At 32.5% G+C, this 25537-nt stretch overlaps 1 protein-coding gene across 3 annotated transcripts in view; it reads left to right on the top strand.

The window, feature by feature from the left end:
• Positions 1-25106, top strand: part of SCN7A (sodium voltage-gated channel alpha subunit 7) — a 70837-nt gene extending 45731 nt beyond the window's left edge. For 2 of the 3 annotated variants that reach the window (XM_032479614.1, XM_032479616.1), the window contains exons 13-25: positions 1230-1403; positions 2846-3202; positions 6009-6446; positions 8955-9060; positions 10649-10803; positions 12851-13024; positions 13917-14024; positions 15433-15711; positions 16449-16502; positions 17264-17401; positions 18849-18953; positions 19272-19542; positions 22206-25106. In XM_032479614.1, coding sequence (XP_032335505.1) covers positions 1230-1403; positions 2846-3202; positions 6009-6446; positions 8955-9060; positions 10649-10803; positions 12851-13024; positions 13917-14024; positions 15433-15711; positions 16449-16502; positions 17264-17401; positions 18849-18953; positions 19272-19542; positions 22206-23272 — 3426 coding nt within the window. In that variant the 3' untranslated portion in view covers positions 23273-25106. The remainder of the gene's footprint in view (positions 1-1229; positions 1404-2845; positions 3203-6008; positions 6447-8954; positions 9061-10648; positions 10804-12850; positions 13025-13916; positions 14025-15432; positions 15712-16448; positions 16503-17263; positions 17402-18848; positions 18954-19271; positions 19543-22205) is intronic. The other variant, XM_032479615.1, reaches the window with a different exon arrangement.
• Positions 25107-25537: the final 431 nt, after the last annotated feature.

Genomic DNA, 25537 nt, shown 5'->3' with positions numbered 1-25537 from the left:
GAAAACAGCGTGGGGGAAAAACTAAAATTAGACTTAGCATATGATCCAGCCTTCCCACTCCTGGGCATATATTTGGAAAAGACAAAAACTGTAATTTGAAAAAATACATGCACCCATACTATGTTCATAGTAGCACTATTTACAATAGCCAAGACATGGAAGCAAGCTAGATGTTCATCAGCAGATGAATAGATAAAGGAGATGTGGTATATGTGCAATGGAATATTACTCAGCCATAAAAAAGAATGAAATAATGCCATTTGCAGCTACCTGGATGGACCTAGAGGTTATCATACTAAGTAAGTCAGTCAGAGAAAGACAAATATCTTGATATCACTAATATGTGGAATCTAAAAAATTGATACAAATGAACTTATTCACAAACAGAAATAGATTCACAGACATAGAAAACGAACTTATGGTTACCAAAGGGGAAATAGGTTGGGGAGGGCTAAATTAGGAGTTTGGAATTAACAGATACATACTACTATATATAAAATAGATAAGCAACACTGATCTACTGTAACACAGGGAATTATATTCAATATCTTGTAATACCCTATAATGGAAAAGAATCTGAAAAAGAATATATAACTGAATCACTCTGCTCTACACTTGAAACTAATACAACATTGTAAATCAACTATATTTCAATAAAAATACAAAGATTTCTGTGATTTTAAAAACAAGTCATATTCCAACAAATATATATTGTTTAATTTAATTTGCTTTTATTATTTAGTTGCTTGATATTAATACAAACAGCCAACTACTCCCATTTTGAACTATACATTTACTTGACACCAAAACAGTAATTTATTTATTTCTGCCAGTATAGTTTTCAAATGACAGTTTCTATAGGTTTACTTTTTTCTGGATCATATATACTTAAAAAAATTCTTTCAAATTTAAAACATTAAATTTCTTAATATGTGCCCCATATCCCAAAAGGAACTATTCAAAATGGAAATATTTTCACTCGGAAATATTCTTTTGTGTTCTTCCAGGATTGCTTTTATTAAAGTAATTGAAGATTCTATATAGTGTTTGGAATTAGATTGTTCAGCAAAATGTATGAGTCTGTCCTTATAATAGATTTCAAAACTAACCAGATCTTTACAGAGGAAATATGAAGAATGTATCAGTGAAAAATTACATTGTCTGTGTATGAGGGTTCTGATAAAGCTATTGGAATCATACTCTCATTCCTGCATTTTGTTTCTTATTAGGTGTTTATTGGAATTTTCACAACAGAAATGATTTTTAAAATAATTGCCATGCATCCATATGGGTATTTCCAAGTAGGCTGGAACATTTATGATAGCCTAATTGTGTTCCATGGTTTGGCAGAATTTTATGTAACAAGTTTTCATGGATTGGCTGTTTTTCGATCATTCAGGGTGGTAAGTAGAATCCAAGACCTAAATTTTATTTTATGAAAAGTTATCTCAGTTTTCTTATACACAAAACGAGAAGAATACTTATCCTGTTGGTATATTGGGAGTATTAAATGAATTAAATCATATATAACAAGCTTAGAAAGTAACCCAGGAAAGAGTAAGCAGTCTCCAATGCTGTTATTTGGACCAGGCATTAAAGGAAATAAGCCAGATATGCAGCAAATTTGGAAGATATTTCTAGAAAATGGGCCTGGGTCAGTTTTGAGAAGCAGAATAATAAAGAGTCCCAGAAGCTGAATGCCAATGTGTAACTAAAGAACTAGATTCAGGTGAGTATTTCTAAATGTAGGGTGGGAAACTTTGAAAAGAACAATAGTCAAGCCAACAGAGCGTTATTATGAAAATTAAGTTGAAATCACTATATGCCTACAATATAGGTGCTGGTAAAAGCATAACAAAATAGGCAAAGAAACAATGTTATTAGAATGATATTTATGGAAATGTTGAGCATTTGATAAAAAAAATTGTCTCATTCTGGTAATAAGTTGAAGGAATGTATCAGGAATAAAGAACAATTAAGTAGATTTGATCTTATCCAAATAATTCTTCAAAACTGTTTTAAGTTCTTATCTATAAACTTTTCTAACAAGTAAGAGAAGTATATAAAACATGTATTTATCAAATTTATGGGTGAAATGAGACTGGGAAATATAGACGATGTGACAAAAGATAGTATCAAAATATCTGAAAGACTGGATCTAAGATGATTAAGTTTTAAATGGATAAATGTTAAGTTCTATCCTTCAGTCCAGAAAGCCAACTATATACCAGAAAAAGTTGGCAAAGTTATAGCACATATAAAAATAATATTCAGATTTTAGATGACCCAAATATTAAGGTGATTTTGTGCCATATAAATAGAAATTTTAAAATCTAGTGAAAAGAAGTGAAATATTCAAGCTAAACTTAGAATGTAGTGTTTAGTCTTTGATATGTTATTTTTAAATGTAAATACACAATAGAATTGTCAATGGAATTCAATGGAACCTAAAGACTTTTCCAATATCACTTATATGTCAAAATGTACGAAAATATTCAATACATTGCAAAAAACAAAACAAAGAATGGAAACTTGCTTTACCAGATATTAAAACATAAAACTAGAGTAATTACAACAGCATAATATTGAATGGGAATTGACAGATCGATAGAAGATCATATACATGATTTAGTGAAAAAAATACAGAATATGTATTAAGAACTGTACATAAAATAAATTTTCAGTGGTTAATATTAATAATACTCAAAACTGAACATTACATTAAAGACTACATATGGGTATGTGTATGATGCTGATAAAAATTTTAAATGTACATTGTAATGAATAGTGACCAGATTTTTTGTTGTTTTTCCTCATTCTCATTGTTCTTACATTGCTTTATTAGTTGCGAATTTTCAAGTTGGGGAAATATTGGCCAACATTTAGTATTCTGATGCTGACTCTTAGTAACTCGTTGGTGGCCTTGAAAGACTTAGTCCTGCTGTTGTTCACATTCACATTCTTTTCTGCTGTGGTTGGCCTGAAGCTATTTGGTTCCAATTACAAAGAATGTGTCTGCAACATAGACGAAGGTTGTCAACTCCCGCGCTGGCACATGCATGATTTCTTCCACTCCTTCCTGAATGTGTTCCGGATTCTCTGTGGAGAGTGGATAGAGACTTTATGGGATTGCTTTAAGGTAGCAAGCCAATTCAGTTGTATTCCTTTTTACATGATGGTGATTTTAATTGGAAACTTATTGGTAAGTAATCCATGCTTTTACATTTTCCTTGAAAAACTGATGTATTGGAGTCTGGTATTTTCATGATGAGGACTGAAGGGAGCTAGCAGTCTATAAGTGTGCTGTCTGGTATGGTGGCCTCTAGCCACAAGTGGCCATTGATCAGTTAAAATATGAGTGGTCCACTTTGAGATGTGTTATAAGTGTAAAATACACTGAATTTGAAGTCTTACCCCAAAGAAGAATGTAAATTATTTCATTAATAATTTTTATATTGAATTCACTTTAATTATAATATTTTGATACATTTAGTTAAATAAAACGTATTAGTAAAATTAATTTCACCAATTTTTGTTTACACTTTGAATGTGACTACTGTAAAATTGCATGTGTGATGTGCATCATATTTCCATTAGATAGCACTGGTGTACAACCTGCTACTCTAAGTAGCACTGGCATTATGTAGGAGATAGTTACCAATGCAGACTCTCAGACCCCATCACATACCTATGGAAGCAGCATCTACATTTTAACAATATTCCCAGGTATTTGTATGCACATTAAATTTTAAGAAGCACTTAAATGTAGCACTTGTCAGATTTGACTGGAATTACCTGGGGAATTAATAAAGATGTGCTAATAATTTGGATTCATTCCCAAAGACTCTGATTTTATCAGTAGGTGAACATACCCTTGTCATCAGATTTTTTTAAAAATCCTTATTTGATTAAATTGTGCAGCAAAGTTTGAAAACTACTGGTCTATAAAAGTATTGTGCATTAACTAAGAGGGAACACTTTAACTTTTAAATTTCTAGTAATTGAAGTGGTGTTACATGAATTGAAGTACCTTTGACTTCTGAGAAAAGGAAATAGCTTATAAGAAAAGATTCTAATAGGAAAAAAAAGACTCAATATTTACTTTTTTACTTATAAGTCATAGAGATCAAGTACATCTCCCAAAACAAATATATAGATGTATATGCATGACTGGGACATTGTGCTGTACACCAGAGACTGACACATTGTAATTGACTGTACTTCAATTTTCAAAAAAAAAGGCAGCAGAAATAGAACAAAGTACAAAACAAAACAAAACAAAGAAGTACATATCCCAAAAGACTAAAAAAATCACAGGTTAGACTCCATTGTATCAGTTTATTTCCTCATTGCTTCTGTTTACCCTGGGCATACCCCTGTCATGCACATCACATTGGCATTATGTCTAATTGTTAATGTACCTGTCTATATTCCTTATTAAACTGAAAGTTCCCTCAAGGAAGGGATCATGACTCTTCCTATTAATCTTTTAAGAGACTAGGCTATTTTTAATTCAGAGCATGCTTATAACAAAATAGTAGCATTTTATAGTATTATAAAGTCTTTTTTTAAACACGATTCCAAAGTCTTTTGAATCTTCATTTTCAATTTTTTAGTTTTTTAATTTTCAAACTTAAAATTTTTTTCACTGTATATGTTTGTATGCATGTATATATCTGTAGGGAGCATGTAGGGAGCAAAAGTGTTTTGATTTTTCCATGAGTGAGTCTTATTTGGGTTCTTTCTGTTCCTAAGATATATAAATATCTAGGTATTGAGAAGCAAAAATAATCCATTAGAACTGAACATGAATTGATAGGTACTTCATTTTATTTTAGGTGTCTATGTACATGAGAAACACAGCAATTTATTAGAGAATTCTAATAAATTGAGAATTCATCTCTTCACATAGTTCCAAAATTCTGAAAGAAATTTTAACAAATGCATGTTGCAGATCTTCATATACTTAATTATTTTATGTACATGTAAATTATCAGTATAACTGTTTTAAAGAGCAAATCTTAATATGTGAAGAAATCAGAAATACAGACAGCAAAATATTATGCAAATTATATACATATTCTTACACATAATGTATATACCATTTGAATTTTTCCCTTTAAAAATAATATGTAATGCATAAAGTAAATTAAATCTTCAAAAGCTCAAGTATCTGAAGAGAGGAGATAAAACTGCAAAAGACTCAAATTATTACTTTAAGTCCAAGAGAATAATCAGTATAAATCTGAAACACTAAATGCCAAAATTATAATCTGCACTCTACAATCACAAACAAAATAGAAATCTGATTCTCTGGAAACTGAACATGCCTTAATCATATTTCTCAGTGACAGCAAAGGTCAAAATACACACTATTCTTGAGTTCAGAATAGCTTGCAAACATTAGGAATAATTCTTCCATCACTCATCTCTTTCTTATTTGACTAAATGAAATACCACAGAGAATCAACTAACCTACCCAATTCCTATGCTTACATGTCACAAGGAGAATTAAATGTGGGCTTCAGAACCAGGGATAGCTTTCTCCCCGTGAGAGTCCTTAGTGGTTTGCAGAACCAATGCGGATGTCATTACACATCTTCCTGGGTTAGGGCTGAAGAGAAGTCAGCCACCTGGAATAGCAATTCATTTTCTCACCTGGCTTAGTGAAAGAAAACAAACTTTGGAATGACAGACTTGAGTTCAACCTGTGTGACCTTTGATACTAGGCATCCTTAACCTTTGTCCTTCACATCTGTAAAAGAGAAACAAATGATATTTCATAGAATGTTATGACCTTACGATGAGTTCTGGTTATACAAACCCTTGGCACAGCACCTGACCCACTGTAGATGAGTAAGAACTGAAGAGCCTAAACACCATTGTAGTTTGTATGCTATTTTCAAATCTCAGGTCAGCTTTTTAAAAAGATAGATTTTTGTTGTTGTAGTTCCGAAAGAAACCAAAAAAATGAGATAACATTTAACCTCGTTTACTTCCTCATTCAGATACTTTACCTGTTTCTGGCATTGGTCAGCTCATTTAGTTCATATAAGGCTGCAACAATGGAAGAGAATAATGAAGCAAAAAATCTCCAGCATGCAATAGCAAGGATTAAAAAAGGAATAAATTATGTGCTTTCTAAAATATTATGCAAAAAACAAAATGTTCTAGAGGAAACAATGGACAACATCAGTGATATATATATTAAAGAGAACATTTCTGACCATACTCTTTCTGAACTGAGCAACACCCAACATTTCCTCAAAGATAAAGAAAAAAGCAATGGCACAAAGAAAAACACAGTGACTGAAAATGAGAGTCAATCACTTATCCCTAGTCCGAGTGTCTCAGAAACAGTACCGATTGCTTCAGAGGAATCTGATATAGAAAATCCGGACAATAAGGAGATTCAGAGCAAGTCAGGTGATGGAAGCAGCAAAGAGGTAAGTTGTTTCAGTATCATGATTGCTCATTGTTGATTGAAGGCATTGTTGATACGGAAGCAAATCAGTGGGGATGTTCCAGAGTTAGATTGCCCATTCAATCCTAGCTATAGCGCTCCTTGCTCCTGATTTTATGCTCCTGATCAAGTTTCTCAAACTTTCTAAGCTTCAGTTTCCTTGTCTATAAATGAGGGTAAAAGTGTATCTATTTCTCAGGGAGGATAGAAGGATTAAGAAAAATAGCTTAATAGTGTATAGAATAATGCCTGATATACAGTATGCACTTAGTAAACATTAGATAATTTAATTATTCTATCAGTAAGCAAGCAGTGTGGGGTGATTAAAAGCATATTGAAGAAAACTAAGTTTTTAAAATCGATGTATATTATTGGAGAAATCACTAAACTCTCCTTGGCTTTATCATCTTTAAAATGTAAGACTGGACTAGAAGATTGCCAAGATACTTTTTCGCTTGCTAAAATTTTAAGATTCTCATCAGTTCGTTTCTGCAACATATAACATATATAACTGAGTTGAACTAAGAACAAAGGAAAAACATCTGTTTGAATTGTGAACATTTTGTAACTTTATAAACCCCTGGCCAAAAAAAAAAAAAAAAGGAAAGGGTCACATTCAAAGAAGGGCAGATACTGCTGTTGACTTAGCTTCTAAAATGTATGCCCTATTGGACACTTATTATCTTCATTTGCAAGAAGCATAATGTCTTAGAAAGAGATGTTTTCTAATATAAAGCTACATCTATAGAGATCACATCTGCACTGTGAGCCTCTTGCATTAGAACCTCACTAGGGAGTCATTTTAGATCATCCACAGGCATGGCGAGGGGCAGAAAATGTCTCTTTCCAAGTCCCCAAAGTCTCTGGGATCATCTTGTCTCCCAGACCTCTTCTGGCTTGGCATCTTCTCTCTGCAGTAACTTATCAAATTGGCCTTCTAACAGGAATTAAGTTTCAATTATTCAAAGTCCTTTCAGTTTCTCATGAAGGCATCTTTGTTTTAAAGAAACATTCTCACTTCTTAGCACACCCGGTATTCTTAGGTTCATTTTCCTTTAATTAATACCATTGTTAGAAAATGAAAAAACTTTTCTTCAGCACACTTCTATATCTTCACTTAAAACAAACATTTATGAACATTTATAGAATGCTAGCTTATTTTATTTAAATTACAATAACAATATAAGACATGTACTACCATCCATTTCTGGGTCAAATTGCTACATCATGTGTAAATGTTCTGGGAAACTTCTTGCCAATCTCATTAGAAAGTCTGAGATATGAAAGTCTACAGGAAAGATGGAACTTAACGTAACTGTAAATGTCGACGTCTCAGAAGTTGTCATTTAAATGCATAGTTATTTGGTCCTGTTGATTGGTTAACTACTTACAGAAGATTTATTCATTTATATATTTTGTTATATATTTATTTAGTCAGACACTTTTCAGATTATGTAGGCCTGAGTACTTAAGATGTTGATCTACCAAAAGCAAAAGAATAAAATATAAAAATCACACGTGATCTGATAATTCAGAGATACATACTCTTATTTCTCTGGTATTTAAACCTTCATCTTTTATTTCAAATATATAACTATATAAATGTTATAAAAGTAGCATCAAACTTTACATCAGATTTTGTAACTTATTTTTTCATAATGTAGCAAGTAACCATGGTTACTTTCTGATGCCATTAAGTAATCTTCTACCAAAGTGATTTATAATTTTAATCTTAATTGATTTATTTATAAATTTAGAATGATAACTACGCATAGGGTTTGGGGAAAATCACATTAAATAGTTTATGTGGTAGATTTTTAAAACTCTAATAAAGCATTTAAATATAAATTGTATAATTTTAGTTATTGAATGCCTAAACATTATATAATATTCATTTATTTATTGTCTACTCCCAAATCAGTGCATTGTTATACCCTTATTTCATCAAGAATAAAGAGAATACAAAGGGAAATGAAATCATTTTTAAAAGATTTGTTTATTTAAGAGAAATATCCTGCTAGATATTTTATTTTTTTAATTGAGCACTATAATATCTTACAATTGACTATATCTAGTCTAAAGCAAACAAAACTTCCTAATTTTATTTCCTGACACTATTGTGCAAAAAGTGAAGTGGTAGAACAAAATATTCATAATTTCCTATTTTATATACTCTAACTAGATCTTTCCTTTTAGAAATTAGAGATAGCCTATACATCTTTTAGGAGAACAGTGTTATTAACTAAATGTTAATTTTAATGTAAAAATTATTTTTGCTTCAGTTAAATTTTAAAATTATTTTTTTAAAACTTCAACTCCCAGAGATACATATGCATTTTAGTATCAGTCAGGAAATTGGCCTAAAATCTTTTGCACTTGACAGAAGTCTTTCTGTACATAATGTTCCTTTTTTGAAAATGAAATAAACTTTGACTACAGTGAGTAAGTGAAACTTTAATCACAACGTTTTTGGTGGGACTTTACTTTTCAGAAGGTAAAGCAATCTAGCTCATCTGAATGTAGTACAGTTGATATTGCTATCTCTGAAGAGGAAGAAATGGTTTATGAACATGAAAAGCCAAAGCATCTTAAAAATGGTAAGAAAAAAATAAGTTCCTTTGATCACTATTGAAATTAGACTAAATTTCTCCTAACTTAAAAAATACTATTAAATACAGTTTTAATTTTTAAAAGTGTATTAATTTGACTAAGGAATATGCAAGTGCACATGTGCATATACCCATGTGAATCCCAATAGAAATTTATAGTAAGTATCAAGGAAAAAGTAAGTATTTGGAAAAGAGAGAAAAGTCCTACTTCCTAGGGTACCTAATGCAGTAATTAAGATCATTGGTTCTGAAATCAGACAGCCTGAGTTCAAATCTCAGTCCACCATTGACTAGCTTTTACTTTTCCTCTCTCTGACTCACTTCATAATATGTAAAATGAGGACATTAATAAGACTTACTTCATGAGATTATTAAAAAGATTAAATTAGTGTGTGTGTGTGTGTGTGTGTGTGTGTATGTTTTTATAACCCATGGAATAGGGTCAATATTTAAAATACTCATATGAAAACATCCTATAACTTTCATAGGAAAATAAATCATGCAATAGTCATGTGCTTCTATATTCCACATGTATATTAAGACATATATATAAGGCTTCAATCAGTTGACTGACTCACTAGATACATAGCATGCACCTCTCAATGACTTAATTCAAACTAATTCAAATTAGTTTCCTAACAAGATTAACAAATAACTATAGGTTCAGAATATTTTAAATCACTGGAAATCATCAAAATGGTAACTGCTGAATGTCCAAATTCCTATATTCAAAATAAGAATCTGCTCTCAGTAGCTTGAAGTCTAGGAGATGTATCATCTAAGACCAAGAAGGAAACATTTCCTATATTTTTCTGACCAAAGATGTATAAATTGACTCTACGGTAAATTCTAAAATGTTTTGACTTTAAACTCCACCCATCCTCTGTTCTTCATGTTCTTACCTATTAATCATTCCCTTCTCAAGCTTCAGGTTTTCCTTATGCTAACTCTCTTGACTAGAAGGTAGAATTCAACCTCATTCACATGTCCCCTACCCACAAAGTACTTCGGAATCCAGGCTAGCTCCTTAAATAGTCTCAGTCAAAATTTCTGTTCCCATGCCACCTAAGAACTGGGCTTAATTTAATTGACTTTACTGATATTATGTATCTTAACATGTGATAAATATTTGTATATTTAAATGGAAATGCTTGTTATGCCATGTGGATCTTCAGAGGATGAGTTTTCAGGCATTATACAAAAGTAATATTCAGAAGATGGGGTGTGTGTTGTGTGTGTTGTGTGTGTTATGTGTGTTTTGTAAGTGGAGGTGGAGGTAAACTTGGGGGTAAGTTCTATTCTCAGACTCTGTCCAGGAGGGTAAGAGGATATTCTAAGTCATCTCTGCCTTTCACAGTTTCTTTCCTCCCACTATTACCAAACTCACAAGTTAAGTTTTTCTTTGTTTCCTCAATGATTGCAGTGGTCACTACAGTTGGGGTAAAAATCAAATGTTTTTATGTTAGAGACCACCTATATTAAATTTTGTAAACAAATACTATAACATTTGAGATGTTTATTTTTTCATGCATTTTCTGTATTTTTGTTCTTATATGAATAGTTTCATTCTTGGCAGGTTATGGACGAAGATCTTCATCTGCTCAAATCAGTAGAGAACCCAAGAAAGGAAAAATCTGGCAGAACATAAGGAAAACTTGCTGCAAAATAGTAGAAAACAATTGTTTTAAGGGTTTCATTGGCCTTGTCACTCTACTCAGCACGGGTGCTCTGGTAAGTGAGACTATGTGAGATTCTTATGGGGAAAAAATGCATTTAAGTCTGTTTATTCATGAAGTCACCATGTCAAATTACTTTTCCCCAGGATACTTATTATAACACCACATTTCATATTCTATGATTTTAATTTTGGAAGATACAACATTACAGCTTCTTAGAGAATCTGTTTATGCCTCAATCAATATTAAATAAATAATACAATTTCAAAATATATTAATGACAACAGGAAAGCAGAATGTTAACAAATACCCAATTTGTCTTATTTTAATAAAATGTCATATATGAAATAGTTTAATAATATGCACATATTGTGCTAGTACCTTGATATCTGTTCCATAAGGAAAGAAAAATATTGCATATACTTTTAAGGACCTGTGAACTACAAATATATTTACCCATTGACCCAATAATCTTAATTTGGGGAATTTATCCTAAAATCTAAACATGTATTAAATGTATTTACAAGGCTATGGACTGAAGAATTTTTTGTAATAGCAAAAGATTGAAAAGCAAAATTAATCCATATTAGGTGACTTTAAATATACTATGGTACAATCATCCAATAGTATACTGTGCAGCTTTCTGTAAAATATGACAGCTGTCTGCATGCTGATAATGCAATTCTCCAAGATTTGGTGATAAGTGAAAAAAAGAAAGATCTAGAGTAAAATGTACAGCATTCTACATTTTATGGAGGAAAGGAATAAAAATAGAATGTGTATTGATATTTGCTTGTGTTTAATTAAAGAAGATCTGAGAATGATACACAAAAAATAGTTAATTGTGAGATGTATAGAACAGAGATGATGGAGTCATGGTTGGGAACCAGACTTTATACTGCATGTATTTTTTAGTAAACTTTATATTAACATTTACCACACATACTGAAAACCATGCAAATCATATGTGTATAGCATAAAGGACTTTCACCAGTGAATGCACTTAAGTAACTGTCACTTTGCTTAAAAATAGAACACTACCAGAATTCCAGAATCATCTCTGACCCTTCACAGTTACTTCCCCATTCCATATGGGTAGCAAGTTTGTGGACTTCAACTGCCATAGATTGGTTTTGACTATTTTTTTTAATGTTTTAATTGAAGTGGAGGCTTCTGTATATCTTTTTATGTTATTTTGCATTATGGAACTATTTGGTATGTAAATACATGTAATAAAATAAAGTACTTGAAAATAACTTTAGATGGTATTTATAATCTTCCTATACAGACACTTTTACTCCATAATTGGTTCATTAGGTCAGTAACTATTGTTATCCTATATTTACTTTTATTTAATAGTAGGCTTTTAAGAAACACCATTTTTTACATAAGATTATTTTCATCCTTGTTTACTTTTTTGAGCTCAGATGCCCTTTGAAACAAGTCTGAGGTTATTGGTACTTTATTGCCTTTTTTCAGTGCTAAAAATACTATGAAATTGCTTTGAATAACATTATCAGAGTTTGCTTCCCACAGTGAAATTGAAGTTAACCTATTAAAACTGTAAAACTTTGGAGGAACATAGTTTTATATCATATTCATGTGTTTCCACTGGTTTATCTGACAAACTTTGTGACTTTTTCATGTAATTCCTGAAATTACATGATTTCTGAAAACACAGGTGTTGGGTTTTTTGGTTTTTTGTTTTGGGTTTTTTTTTTTTAATCTCTGCTCCTCTATTAGCAAGTGACATATATCTGTGAGATGTGGAATTAGGTATGAGAACCACGTCAGATGTGATTAAATGTTCCATCTCTTCAGTTTTATTAACTGACTTTTGGATTATTATTTAGAACAATTGTGAGGCCAAGTCCAGTCTCTACAAGAAGAGCTTCTTAAATCAATTAATGATGTCTGCTATAGGCATGGCATCAGAAAATGGATATAGATTATGTTAGTAAATCCAAACCCAGTCAATGAGTCCTTGAGACTACAATCTATGACAATGTTCACTATCTAGAGATGGGTTTTCATTCCCCCTCTATGCCAAAAGAGTTTTTAGAACTTACATGTACACTAATCTTTAAATTTTGTACCCACAGGCTTTTGAAGATATATATATTGATCAAAGAAAGACTATTAAAATCTTATTAGAATATGCTGACATGATCTTCACTTACATCTTTATTCTCGAAATGCTTCTAAAGTGGATGGCATATGGTCTTAAAGCCTATTTCACTAATGGCTGGTACAAACTAGACTTCCTGGTGGTTATTGTACGTATTTTCAAGAAAAATTTTAAGGGCTATTTGATTTACTATTTCTCTTTACTTCTACTCTGACTTACTTTTCTGTTTACTTGTATCTTTTTTTCCCTCTGTCTATACATTTTCAGTTACCAACATTTCATATTTTTTCATATGTAATGTTTAACATCCATCCCTTTAATTCTAAAATTTTAATAGTTAAGCACTTAACTCCTGGATTACTCTAATTGTTACTTATGAACCTATTAACAGAATAGTTTTTTTGCACAGTATCTTGAAATATTAGCATTCTAAAATATTTAAATTCTGTTGGCTCTACCTTTAAATCATACATCCAAAATTAGACTACTTACCATAATCTTCACCAGTACCACACTGATCCCAGCAACCAGAACTTCTCAGTTGGTTCACTGCAATAGATTACAAACTGAGACCCCTATTTCCACCAGTGCACACCTTCATTCTCTTTTCCACATAGCAACCACATACATTGCACCATTGTAAAACAGAAGTCAGCTCAACTCACTTTTCTTGAAATCCTCCAATAAACACCCCTCACTCAGAGATTCTTAATCTAATTTCAAAATAAAAAATGCATATAAATGTTAATCCTTGATGATAAAGAATATCAACTATACAAATTTTTGTTTATCTCAATAACATATATTTCTGTTACCAGAAAAGAATTTTGTTTTATCTTTTTAAAGTGATTTTTACACAAAATGGTTTTCTTATGCCTTTCTGTAAGTCATCATTAAGATATATTGAAATACATATTAAAATATTTTGCAAATTTCTTGGTAGACTTTGTGTATCTTTTCTGTAATAAAAGTTCACTTTACATACTGTTTTGATTAAAGTTAAAATTAAATCCTATTCACTTTTTTTTCAATATATCCAGGTGTTTTGTCTTAGTTTAATAGGCAAATCTCGGGAAGAACTAAAACCACTTATGTCCATTAAATTCCTTCGAGCACTCAGAGTTCTATCTCAATTTGAAAGAATGAAGGTAAGAGAAAAGTTTCCAATCTAATCTGTAGGTTTATATTTAGGATTAATAAACTTCCATGAATTAACAATCTTTGTTGTCTTCTCATTTGTATGTTTAACAATATTAATACAGCAAATGTATATACTACTAATTAAAAATAAAGAAGAAAAGTTTATTAGTTTATTATGCTTATTAAGATTTGAGGCCATTTTGCTTCATAAGATATGAAGACCAATAAAGATATGGTACTCTTACTACTGAAAAAGTTTGTTTCGAACCATGTTTATTGCTTTTATTCTTACATTTGTGTATATTTTCTAATAGGGCATTTTTTTTCATCAGAGGCATTAGTGGGTCTCTTAAAATATCTAAAGAGTCAACAAAGGATCTGTGACTTAGTTTTAGAAATAAAGTTAAGTGTAATTAAAAGCAAAATAAAGAGCAATTAAAAGTCAAAATATTAATTCAAGGACAGAAAACTAAGGAATATAATTAAGAAATTACAGGCAAAAGGCTATGTATTAGTAACAGCTGAGGGAAGGAAAGGTTAGAATGATAGAAAAGTGAATCAGAAAAAAGAAAGAAGTGAGGTTGGGGAAAGGGAGTCAAAAGTGTAAAAGATAAAAGAAAGATGAAGAGATAGCAAAGAGATATTGAAAATATTTATTGGGGGTAGCCACTGGTTCACATTTGCTGTAACAGCTTTAGTGGAGTGATAAGAATAAAATTCTGATTGTCATAGTTAAAGAATAAAGGGAATTGAGGAAACGGAGACTATTGCTGCCATTCAAGTTAAGGTGGTGGATTCATTTCCCAAAGTTCCCACTCTGCAGTGGCTCACCAGAGACAGAGTGGTTCAGAGAGGAGGTCTGTGGTTTTGTGAGGCACAGCTGCCCATTGTTTCTTGAAACGGTCTCTTGCGTTGGCTTCATTGATCTGCAATCTCTTGGTCTTCCTCTTCTTTCCTCTGCCACTTCTTTATCGTTGCCTTTGTAAGCTAATCCTCCCTTAAGTTAGAATCCCCAAGATTTAGGTCTAGGCCTGTTTTACTCTCACATGCTTTCTAAATAATCTCATGCATTTACACAGCTTCAGTTGTTTTGCCCATTTGTGGCATAATATAGGAAATGGATAAACGTGTTAAATCAGTGAAATAATTATTTATTCCAGTATTTATACTAATCAGCTCTGTTGTCTTTTAATAATTTTTAGCGCAAAAATTATGAGAATATCTGAAATTTTAATACATAGTTTAATTGAAATTTGTTATTTAGGTTATTCAAATACCAGCATATGGCCTATTAAATATTTAAAGATAGCTTTTTTGTTGTTATTTCATGATATTACATTAATAAGTATTTCCAATTAATTAAGATACTTCCACATTTCTTACCTAAAGTTTACATGTTTGTTTTTTATATGCCAGGTGGTAGTGAGAGCTTTGATAAAAACAACTTTACCCACATTGAATGTGTTTCTGGTCTGCCTTATGATCTGGCTGGCTTTTAGCATCATAGGAATACACTTATTTGCTGGCACATTCTACGAATGTATTGACCCAACAAGTGGAGAAAGGTTTCCTATATCTGAAGTCATGAATAGAAGTCAATGCGAAAGCCTTGTGTTTAATGAATCAATGTCATGGGAGAATGCAAAACTGAACTTTGATAATGTTGGAATCAGTTTTCTTTCACTGCTTCAAGTAGTAAGTACATGTTTGAATTTGTTAATTTTACGTTCATCCATATTGTAAGTGAACATAACAAAATGTAGGTGATTAATAAAGTTGTTTTTAGATTATTGAAGCAATAATTAGTTAGTAGATACATATTATGGGACATACTTACTGGGCTTATTTGGAAAGACAACAGTGAAATATAGCCGTTGCCCTTTTGGGAGAAGGAGTGGACGTAAAGGTATGACTGCCGGTGGAAATGGTAGGTGCTGGTCAAACCTGTTTCCTCCATCACTGGTCAGATAATAAGTTCACAATTTTTATCTAACTCAGGTTACTACTATTTTGTTTTTACTTAGTGCTTTGAGGAATAGCTACTCCGTCACCCATCATCTAGCAGATATAAGGAGGTGAATCATTTCTGTCTTACCTCCCTCTCAGTATAGTACATGTAGAGCAATTACAAGTAACTATGACACTTGGGCAGCATATGTTTACTTACCATTTATCCATCTATTTTTATTTATTCTATCTTAAATATTTCAAGTTATTAACTACAGTTATGCTAAGTAGATTTAATTAGTTGTTAATATACAACATAAATGTAATAATGAAAATGGTAAAGATCTCAATTACACAGTAAACTGAAGTGTGGTCAGCCTTACTAATCACGTGTTTTACTGTATTAATAACAGATTGAGTTTTAATTTTTATTTGCCATGAAGCATAAGATTTCCATAAGAATTAAATACATGCCATTTTTATAGGCAACATTTAATGGATGGATCACTATTATGAATTCAGCAGTTGATTCTTCTGGTGTAAGTACAATATAATGCTAGAGCCATTGTTAAGGTTCAGTCAAAGTGATTTTTGCAATTCAGGAACAGGACACAAGCAATAATTAAGTAATTAACATGGTAAAAGCAAATGCTTATGCTAGATGGAAATTAAATACATTTCAGATAGAATATTTCTTGAATAATGAACTCTTTCCAAGATTATATAGGATAGTTGAGGACCAAATGGCATATTTGAAGGATTATCATAACAATGACTAAACCAATGCAGTAAACTCTAAAATTCAAATAAACAAAGCAATGATATCCCTTCACCAAAGAACAAATAGGAAATATTGCCTCAAGTAGCATTGTTGGATTTTCTTGTCATAAATTGTTTTCCAAATCAAATCTTATGTTTTAAAAATTCAGGATCAATATTTTGTTTATTTTCTCACTTTTTAGTTTATTTTTATTTTTAAAGACTTAATTTCTGGAGCAGTTTTAGGTTTACAACAAAATTGAGAGAAAGGTACAGAGATTTTCCATATACTACTGCCCTCACACATGCATACTTTCACCATTATTAACATCACTCACCACAATACTGCATTTTTTTTTACCAGGAATGAACCTGCAGTATCACATCGTGATTATTCAAAGTCCAGTTTACCATTCTGTGGGTTTGGACAAATGTATAATGACATATACCCTTCATTGTAATATCATGCAGAGTATTTTCACTGCCTTAAAAATCTTCTAGGCTCTGTCTTATGTTGCTTGTTTTTTAATTGAACTTTTAGGTAGATATGCAGCCTAATTTTGAAGACAAGATCTACATGTATTGTTACTTTATTGACTTTATTATCATTGGATTATTTCTTCCTCTGAGTATGTTGATTGGTGCTATTGTTGCTAATTTCAACAAGCATAAAGTAAAGATAAGTATAAATATTCTTTGTTCATCAAGTGCCTGAGGGGGAAAAAACGTCCAGATTCACATAACTGGTTTTTGGATTCTGCATGATGTCATTTTTATTTGGTACTTTTAAAAAAATGATTGATGTTTCTGCATATTGATGAATATTGCTAAAATGTTCATCTTTACATTGTTTTCTGTATTCAAATAAATGCAAACAAATGTAAAAGTTAAAAATTACAAATGTTTTTATATATTTGCTTGTAAATAATGACATGCTGATAAATAACATTGTGCATTTGCACAAATATATGAACAAGTTCAAGAAAAAAAAAACACTTTTTTACTTTCTGGTTTACTGAACACTTTCAGAGTCATAACCAGCAGAGACATCTTTGTCAGTTGGAATAGCTTTTTCTGCTACAAGTAGAGAAAGTCATGAATCCTGATTAGATGGCCTAAATAGGAGTTCTTGAATTAATAAAAAACATCTCAAAAGTCATATAAATCCACTTATTTTAGCCACAGGGACCTACTTTCTGTTAGGAATAGGAAAGTCTTTTAATAAATCAAAGAAGAGTATAATTTTGAAATTCCCCTTTTAGCCATGTCATCAAAGTTTAGCCATGTTCAGAATTTGTGAAACAAATCACTCTGCCTCTACACAAATCAGATGGGATTAGAGAGATCAGTGATCAACTATACATTTGATTGGCTGCTTCAGTTTCCTAAGGACTTCAACCCAATGGGATAACATCCTAGGATTTGCTTCTGGAGGCTTCAAATTGGTGATCCCTATCAATTTTAAGTGACCAAGTCCTGACTTGGGCATTAACAGTTTCTAATTCCTAGATTAACACATTTAATTTTCACTCTTATTCACTTTGCATATTCTGTATAAGATACCAAAATTAGGACTAGATACACAAACACGAATAATCCCTAGAAGGTGCTATGAAGAAGTAGGCACAAGGTGCTTTTGAAATAATAGTGAAAAAGTATCTTCTGATAGTATTTGGAAAATTAAGCAACATACGAACATATAAAGACACATATTTGACCAATTCTCATTTTTCCTGTTTATAAAAAGGGCAAACCAACTTTACCTTTAGCTTTTGAGTTCAACTTTCCTTGGTAACCTTTCCAGATACCCTCTTCTGTTTCTCCTTTGTCTCTGTCTAGCAAGAGACAAGCTTCAGTAACTAAAAAATTAAAATAGGGTTGACTACCCACAGGAAAGTGCATCAAAAGGCAACTGAATGTAAGTCATTTCCAGGGTATCCTCTATAAGTGTTTTGTGTGGATTTTTGTGCAGAAAGTCAGACATGTTAAGCATGATTTAGTCCATTGCAGTTAAGCCTTTTTAAAGGATTAAACCAGTAATTGCCAAGCTTTCTAAAATGCATATTCACGTATGGTAAAATCTGGATTAAATACGATTTTAATATCTTTTTCTTTTATTTCTTTACCAAGGAGGTTCAAATATCTTTATAACAGTAAAACAGAAGAAACAATACCGTGTGCTGAAGAAGCTGATGTATGAAGACTCTCAAAAACCAATACCTCGCCCAGGAGTAAGGAAAGTCTAGATAATTTTTAAGTATCTGAAAAAGTATCCTTTATATATTCTCTCTTACAAATGAAGATGTGTTTTAAAAATTCTTAACAACAAATGCTTTTGACAAAATTTAAAAATATGTTCCTTGACAAAGCTTTTGATGATCTTTTCATTTGTTTGCTTTGAACTATATGGTATAATTATAGTTCGGTAAAAACTTAGTCCTAACTTATTCTCCTGTTTATGCTGGGAGGGAAGTTGTAAATCTAAAGACAATGTGTAGGTATAAATACCGTGTTAATAAGAATATTACACATGTTTTCTCTACACACAGAACAAATTCCAAGGATTCATCTTTGACTTGGTAACACATCAAGGTTTTAATGTCATCATTATGGTTCTTACCTGTTTCCAAGCAATAACCATTATGATACAAAGTGATGAACAGAGTCCAAAAATGGACGTTGCTCTCTACTGGAGTCACTCAGTTTTTGTTATGCTGTACACCGGGGAGTGTGTGCTGAAGCTCATCGCTTTCCATTGTAACTATTTCACCAGTGCATGGAACATTTTTGATTTTATGGTGGTGGTTTTCTCTATCACAGGTAAGATTTTGTTTAGTCAGATTTTTATTTGTAACAATGTTAATTCAGGCAAGTTCTTATAGTAAACATCTCCTAAGATATAGTCTCTCATATAAGCAAAACAGGTCAGGACTCTTTATTTCCAACAGGAGTGCCTTATATTTTTGCATTCATACATGTACACGTGCCTAACAGGTATCAGACATTAAAAATACTTCTTAAGTTGACACATAGACTTCACCTCACAGACCACCAGGTAAATGCTTGACTACCCCTTCAGTATATCACATACATTATTTTTCTAAGATGACACTAGAAGGATCTTTATGTGTTAGCATGTTGTAACCATTCAAACTCATTATTGTTCCCTCTCCTCTAATCTCTAAAACTGTTAACTATTTTCACCAGAGTTTTAGGCTTTAATGAATTTGTCACAAGTTTCCTCTCACTCTGGAGATCCCAGTTTTTTCTTTAACAAATATATTTGATTACCCTCTTTGTGAATAGATATTATGCTATATGCAAAGAATTCTGTGGCAAATAAGGTAGGCATAATTTCTGTATACACATAGTTTATAATCTATTGAAGGTTACAAATAAACAGTACATTTTAGTGTTGGGCTGTTGCGGCTACGCTAAGGGAAGAAATGCAGGGTGCTACAGCGAGCAGCACAACGGAGTGAGGTGCATCTGATCAGTAAGGGGGGCCAGAGAAAACTTCATGGAGGAAGAAGAATCTAAATAAAGACCTCCTGGATAAGGAGGTAGCCAAGAAAGAATCAAGGATAAAAGTGTCTTAGGCAGAGAAAAGTTTGGGTTTTTTTGTCTGCTTCCCATAAAGCACATACTAGACTGTTAGCTCCACAAGAATAGGGCCAATATTCAAATGTTTATTGTCAAGCACTATTCTAGGCAGTCAGTAATGAAAGGTGCAGATAAAGTGTAGATAAAAGTGTCTGCCCAGCTGTGTTTCCAGAAAACTCACTCATTTAGCTGGGAGTAGAGGCAATGCAACTAACTATTGATAGACAAGGACAAGAAGCTTGCTAGAAAAGCACATAAAGACAGGGAGGGGCTGATAGGAAGAAAACAGACGAAAATAGGATGAAAAAACCCTAAGAGACTGAAATGAGCATTACTGAATCAGATGTCTGGAAAGAGGAAATTGCAATCAGAGAAAACTGAATCTGAGATCTCAGGTGATCAGGTATCCTGGATCCAGAATGCAGCCATAGATGAGTATGATTAAAGTGAAATGATGGAGATTATTAAAGTTAAGAAGGCCAAAGACTGAAAGATTAGCCTTTTAATGAGTTGTTGATGGTAGGTGATAGAATGGAAATGGCAGCAGTGAGCCAAGTACTAACGTCTCCAATGAATATGAAAGAGAAGGAGTGAGTAGGTCCTAGAGCTGAGGAGTGGCAGGGGCGGTGTAGGTGAATGGTGTGGTCCACAGACTGGCAAATTTTTTTTTTTTTTTTTTTATAAAATTGATGTGAAGGAAAAGTATCTGAAAATCACACTGGAAAGAAAGATGCTTGCTTGTTCAACCTTTCTACTCTGAGAAATGTGGAATGGGGAAGAATGATCTGTCTGTGCTTGAGAGTGTTGCAGGGGAAATAGTGTCTTCAAGATAAGGTCAGATTTTAGACAAGAAAGGAAGTGAAGAAAATCTAGTGATGAGGAAGTGAAAAGTTGTTTACAGTTAAATGGGATACCTCCTGCATAATGGAAAGAGTTCGGAAGATGGAGGAGAAATGAAAATTTGAGTCAGAGTAGGTTTGCTATAGCACTGCGGAGAGGAGGGTATAGTAAGATAGAATGTCAGACAGAATGATGTCAATGACAGTGACCAAATAACAGAAATGTGAGGCATGGTCCTTGCGGATTCAGAAACTTCATGTAGAAATTTCATGGGATTTTCCTTCTCCACCTTCTCAACTAAAAATGAACCACAGTTTCTCCAGTGCTTCCAGAGAGCATCCCTTATGTTTTCATGGTAATTATAATTTCACCTTGTTTTATAGCTATATATCTCATTTCCATAGTCCCTCATCCTTCCACCACTGCCAGAAAGAAAAGTTCTAGGCAAAGACTCATTAATTCAATTCACATTTAAAGCTCCTAAGTGCCCAAATACTATTTATGAAATAAATAAATTCTGATCTGTGAATGACTGAATGCCAGAGGTTTTTAAAATTGTATTTATCAATTAGATCTTTCTGACCTGTATTATAATTAGTTTAAATGTCTACCTCTACTCTCTAGATTATAAGGTCTTTGAGGACAGAAGTTATTCATTCATCTTTGCATATTTTCATGACACCTTTATTAGGTATCCAATAAATGTTGGATTAAACTATATTTCTTGATCTAACTACAATCAGAAAAAAATATGACTACTGTCCTGTATTATGGATTCATGCCATCTGTGACTTCAGAAGTGCTTGATCTATATTACTACAACAATGGTAGAAATAATTCTCTTCCAAATTTTGCTAAACACTCTGAGCATTGCCACAACTAGTATTTGTTTAACCCAAACTTTCAATATATGCTAAATATTATATGGGAAGGACTAATTAAAATTGTCTTAACATTCAGTGTATTCAGAGAAAACACTGAAATGTAAAACAATTTATATTCCTCTAAATGTATTGCCTGCTTTCTTTTCCTACACCAAGGACTATTTCTGCCTCTGATGGTGGGATACTACCTTGTACCTCCTTCCCTTGTGCAGCTGATACTTCTCTCACGGATCATCCACATCCTGCGTCCTGAGAAGGGACCAAAGGTGTTCCATGATCTGCTGCTTCCTTTGATGCTGTGCCTCCCTGCAGTGTTAAACATCAGTCTTCTCATCTTCCTGATCATGTTTGTCTATGCCATCTTTGGAATGTACAACTTTGCCTATGTTAAAAAGGAAGCTGGAATTAATGATGTGTCCAACTTTGAAACCTTTGGCAGCAGCATGCTCTGTCTTTTCCAAGTTACAATATTTGCTGGTTGGGATGGGATGCTCAATGCCATTTTCAACAGTCAAGGGTCTGACTGTGATCCTGATAAAATTAACCCTGGGACTCAGGTTAGAGGAGACTGTGGCAACCCCTTTGTTGGGGTTATTTATTTTGTCAGTTACATCCTCATATCATGGCTGATCATTGTAAACCTGTACATTGTTGTTGTCATGGAGTTTTTAAATATGGCTTCCAAAAAAAGAGCCAAAACATTGAGTGAAGATGATTTTAGGAAATTCTTTCAGGTTTGGAAGAGATTTGATCCTGATAGAACACAGTACATAGACTCTAGCAAGCTTTCAGATTTTGCAGCCGCTCTTGATCCACCTCTTTTTATGGCAAAACCGAACAAGGGCCAGCTCGTTGCCATGGATCTTCCCATGGCTGTTGGGGACAGGATTCATTGCCTTGACATCTTGCTTGCTTTAACAAAGCGGGTTGTGGGTAAAGATGTGAAGATGGAGAAAGTTCTTTCAGAAATAGAATCAGGATTTATGTTAGCCAACCCTTTTAAGATCACATATGAGCCAATTACAACCACTCTGAAACGAAAACAAGAGGCAGTCTCAGCAACCATCATTCAGCGAGCTTATAAAAGTTACCGCTTGAGGCAGAACGACAAAAACACGTCAGACAGTCACATGATAGATGGTGACAGTGAAGTTCAAGCTGCCAAAGAAGATTCCCATTTTGACAAAGTTGAAGGAAAGTCAACTATTCAAAGCCAGCTCTAATCCCACTTACTACCTTTTCACCTTCTTTATATATCCTCAAAATGTTGAAAGTATAAGTCAGAAATAAAAGCAAAGATCAGAGGAAGTAAAGATATCACTTAATAATCAGTTGTTTACAACCCATGGAGGATAAGTTTGTGCTCACAAGATCCCTTGTCCAATTCACTTTTACCATTATTTATTCAGTCTAACCAAGACAACCCCTTAATATTACTGCAGAGTTAGATTGGGTTAAAATTGTCATTTGAGAATCCAATGCTTGTTTTCTCTATATGGCTTTTATGGTGTGTGCTTCTTCTGGAGGATGGGGAAAGTCGTGGTAGAGATGAGTAACAATAAGAGCTTCCTTATATATTTTATATCTACTTTAACTTGATGTGATTCAAGTTACCACTAATAGAGGACTTAGTTACAAATAAACAAGTACTCTCTTAATGTGGGATGCTGTTTTTAAAAAATAGTACAATGCTACAGACCATTAAATCATAACTTGCCTGGACAAATGCCAATTAAGGGAAGAAGAAAGGCGATTCTTAGAAAGTGCCTTTGAGATCAATCACAGAGACTCTTGGGCTGATTCAAACCACTTTTGAAAAAGATTGATTAGAGCATCGGTTTTGTTTTTGATGGGTTTTGTTTTATTTTATTTTTCTTAATGGAAATTAATGTTGTTTTGTTGTTGTTCTTGGATTCCTGGTTTCTCAATTCTTTGCCAAGTTCCAACTAAGTTCCAGCTCACTAATAGAATGGATTCCTAGAACAATCAGCAACAATAAAGGGAACCACAGTTATGGCCTTCATTTGCTAATTTTTCTCATTTCTCTTTGGGAAACAGTGGCCCCTTTGAAGTACTTTTTCACTGTACTTTATGTTTTTTTTAAAATAACTTTGAGAAAGAAAATGATCACTAAAACTGTGCAGACCCTGAACTAGGAGATCAAAGTGTGAGTATGTTTGCGGTGGTGTTTTATAATATTAGTGTATGCAAGTTAGTTTTCACTTTCTCATTTACCTTTTCAAGGTTTTGTTGTTGTTTTTATCTTATCACATACATAATTACTCTGTAAAATGTTTTATGTTTGAAAACTTTAAAATCCTAAACATTAATTTTCACTATTAAAATTATTTTTATAAGATACATACAAAGAGTTGTTTTTGACATAATCATAAAAATGCAATCACTTGCATCCCTGCCCTTTGAGATCTGATATTTCTTTCATTTGTATGAAGATTGATTTTAGTGTGCCTACAAAGTCCTAAAGGATTCGAAAAGAAAATGTATATACTGTTGACTTAAATGACAAGCTTTAAATATGTTGTATGACGTTTAGTATTACTAATAATTGTATTTTATTATGAAATGCATGATTTTGATTGAGCCTTAACTATTATAATCTATTTCTGCTGCTCAGAAATGTATTAACCTGACCAAGATGCCTTTGGGGGATCCCCTAAGCAAATGTAATTTCAGGGTTCTGTTTCTTTCTATAAGTGTTCCTTTCCTCTTTCCTCCTGCTTCTCCATCATGTGATATAGTGTTAATTAGGTGATATGGTGACAGCTGGTGCTTTATCTAAGCATCTCAGTTTTCTATTTCTTGGAAATGCTTTCATGTGGAAACTGCGTCAGGTATTTAAACTGAATCTTAACTTGCTTCTGTCAATTCCATAAAGACTATGAACTGATTTTAGTTTGAAAATTTTATCTTTTCATTGTAAATCATGTTTGCCACTAACCTTCCAAAAATATGAAAATAATTATTTTTAGCAAAGTCTTACAATATAGTCTACTTTTTAGATACTAAAGAAAATAATAAATACAACCTGTTAATCACACTAAGCTTTGGTTCTTTTTCTTTGGTAAATTATATTGGCAACTTTGTATAAGAACTTTTTTAAATGAGCCTTACATTAAAGCTTATTCATTCAGGCTCAAAATTCAAAACTGTAAATATTTGTGCTGCCTTTGGATTAACTTAATTTTGTAAAATACATGTTAGTAAACTTACCAGAGACCCTTAGACATTGAAAAAATGTAAAAAGTACTCCTCTTAACAAAATCCTAAGTTTGCAGGATGTATCTCCATATTATTAGAATTTGCCTTATGGAAGGTAGTGCTGAAATTAAATTTATTGCTATGCTACTATTTATCAATACCTGCTTCTTAAAAATTTGTCTTTATACATCTTTAATAAATATAATTCACTTTAAAATGGTTTTAGAGATATTGGAAATAGCTTACCATTTATTGAGCAGACTGTTATG

The sequence above is a fragment of the Camelus ferus genome, chromosome 5, assembly GCF_009834535.1.
Source record: "Camelus ferus isolate YT-003-E chromosome 5, BCGSAC_Cfer_1.0, whole genome shotgun sequence".
Lineage (NCBI taxonomy): Eukaryota > Metazoa > Chordata > Mammalia > Artiodactyla > Camelidae > Camelus > Camelus ferus.
Note: the sequence above shows the minus strand (reverse complement) of the source record. Positions and strands in the feature narration are given on the sequence as shown.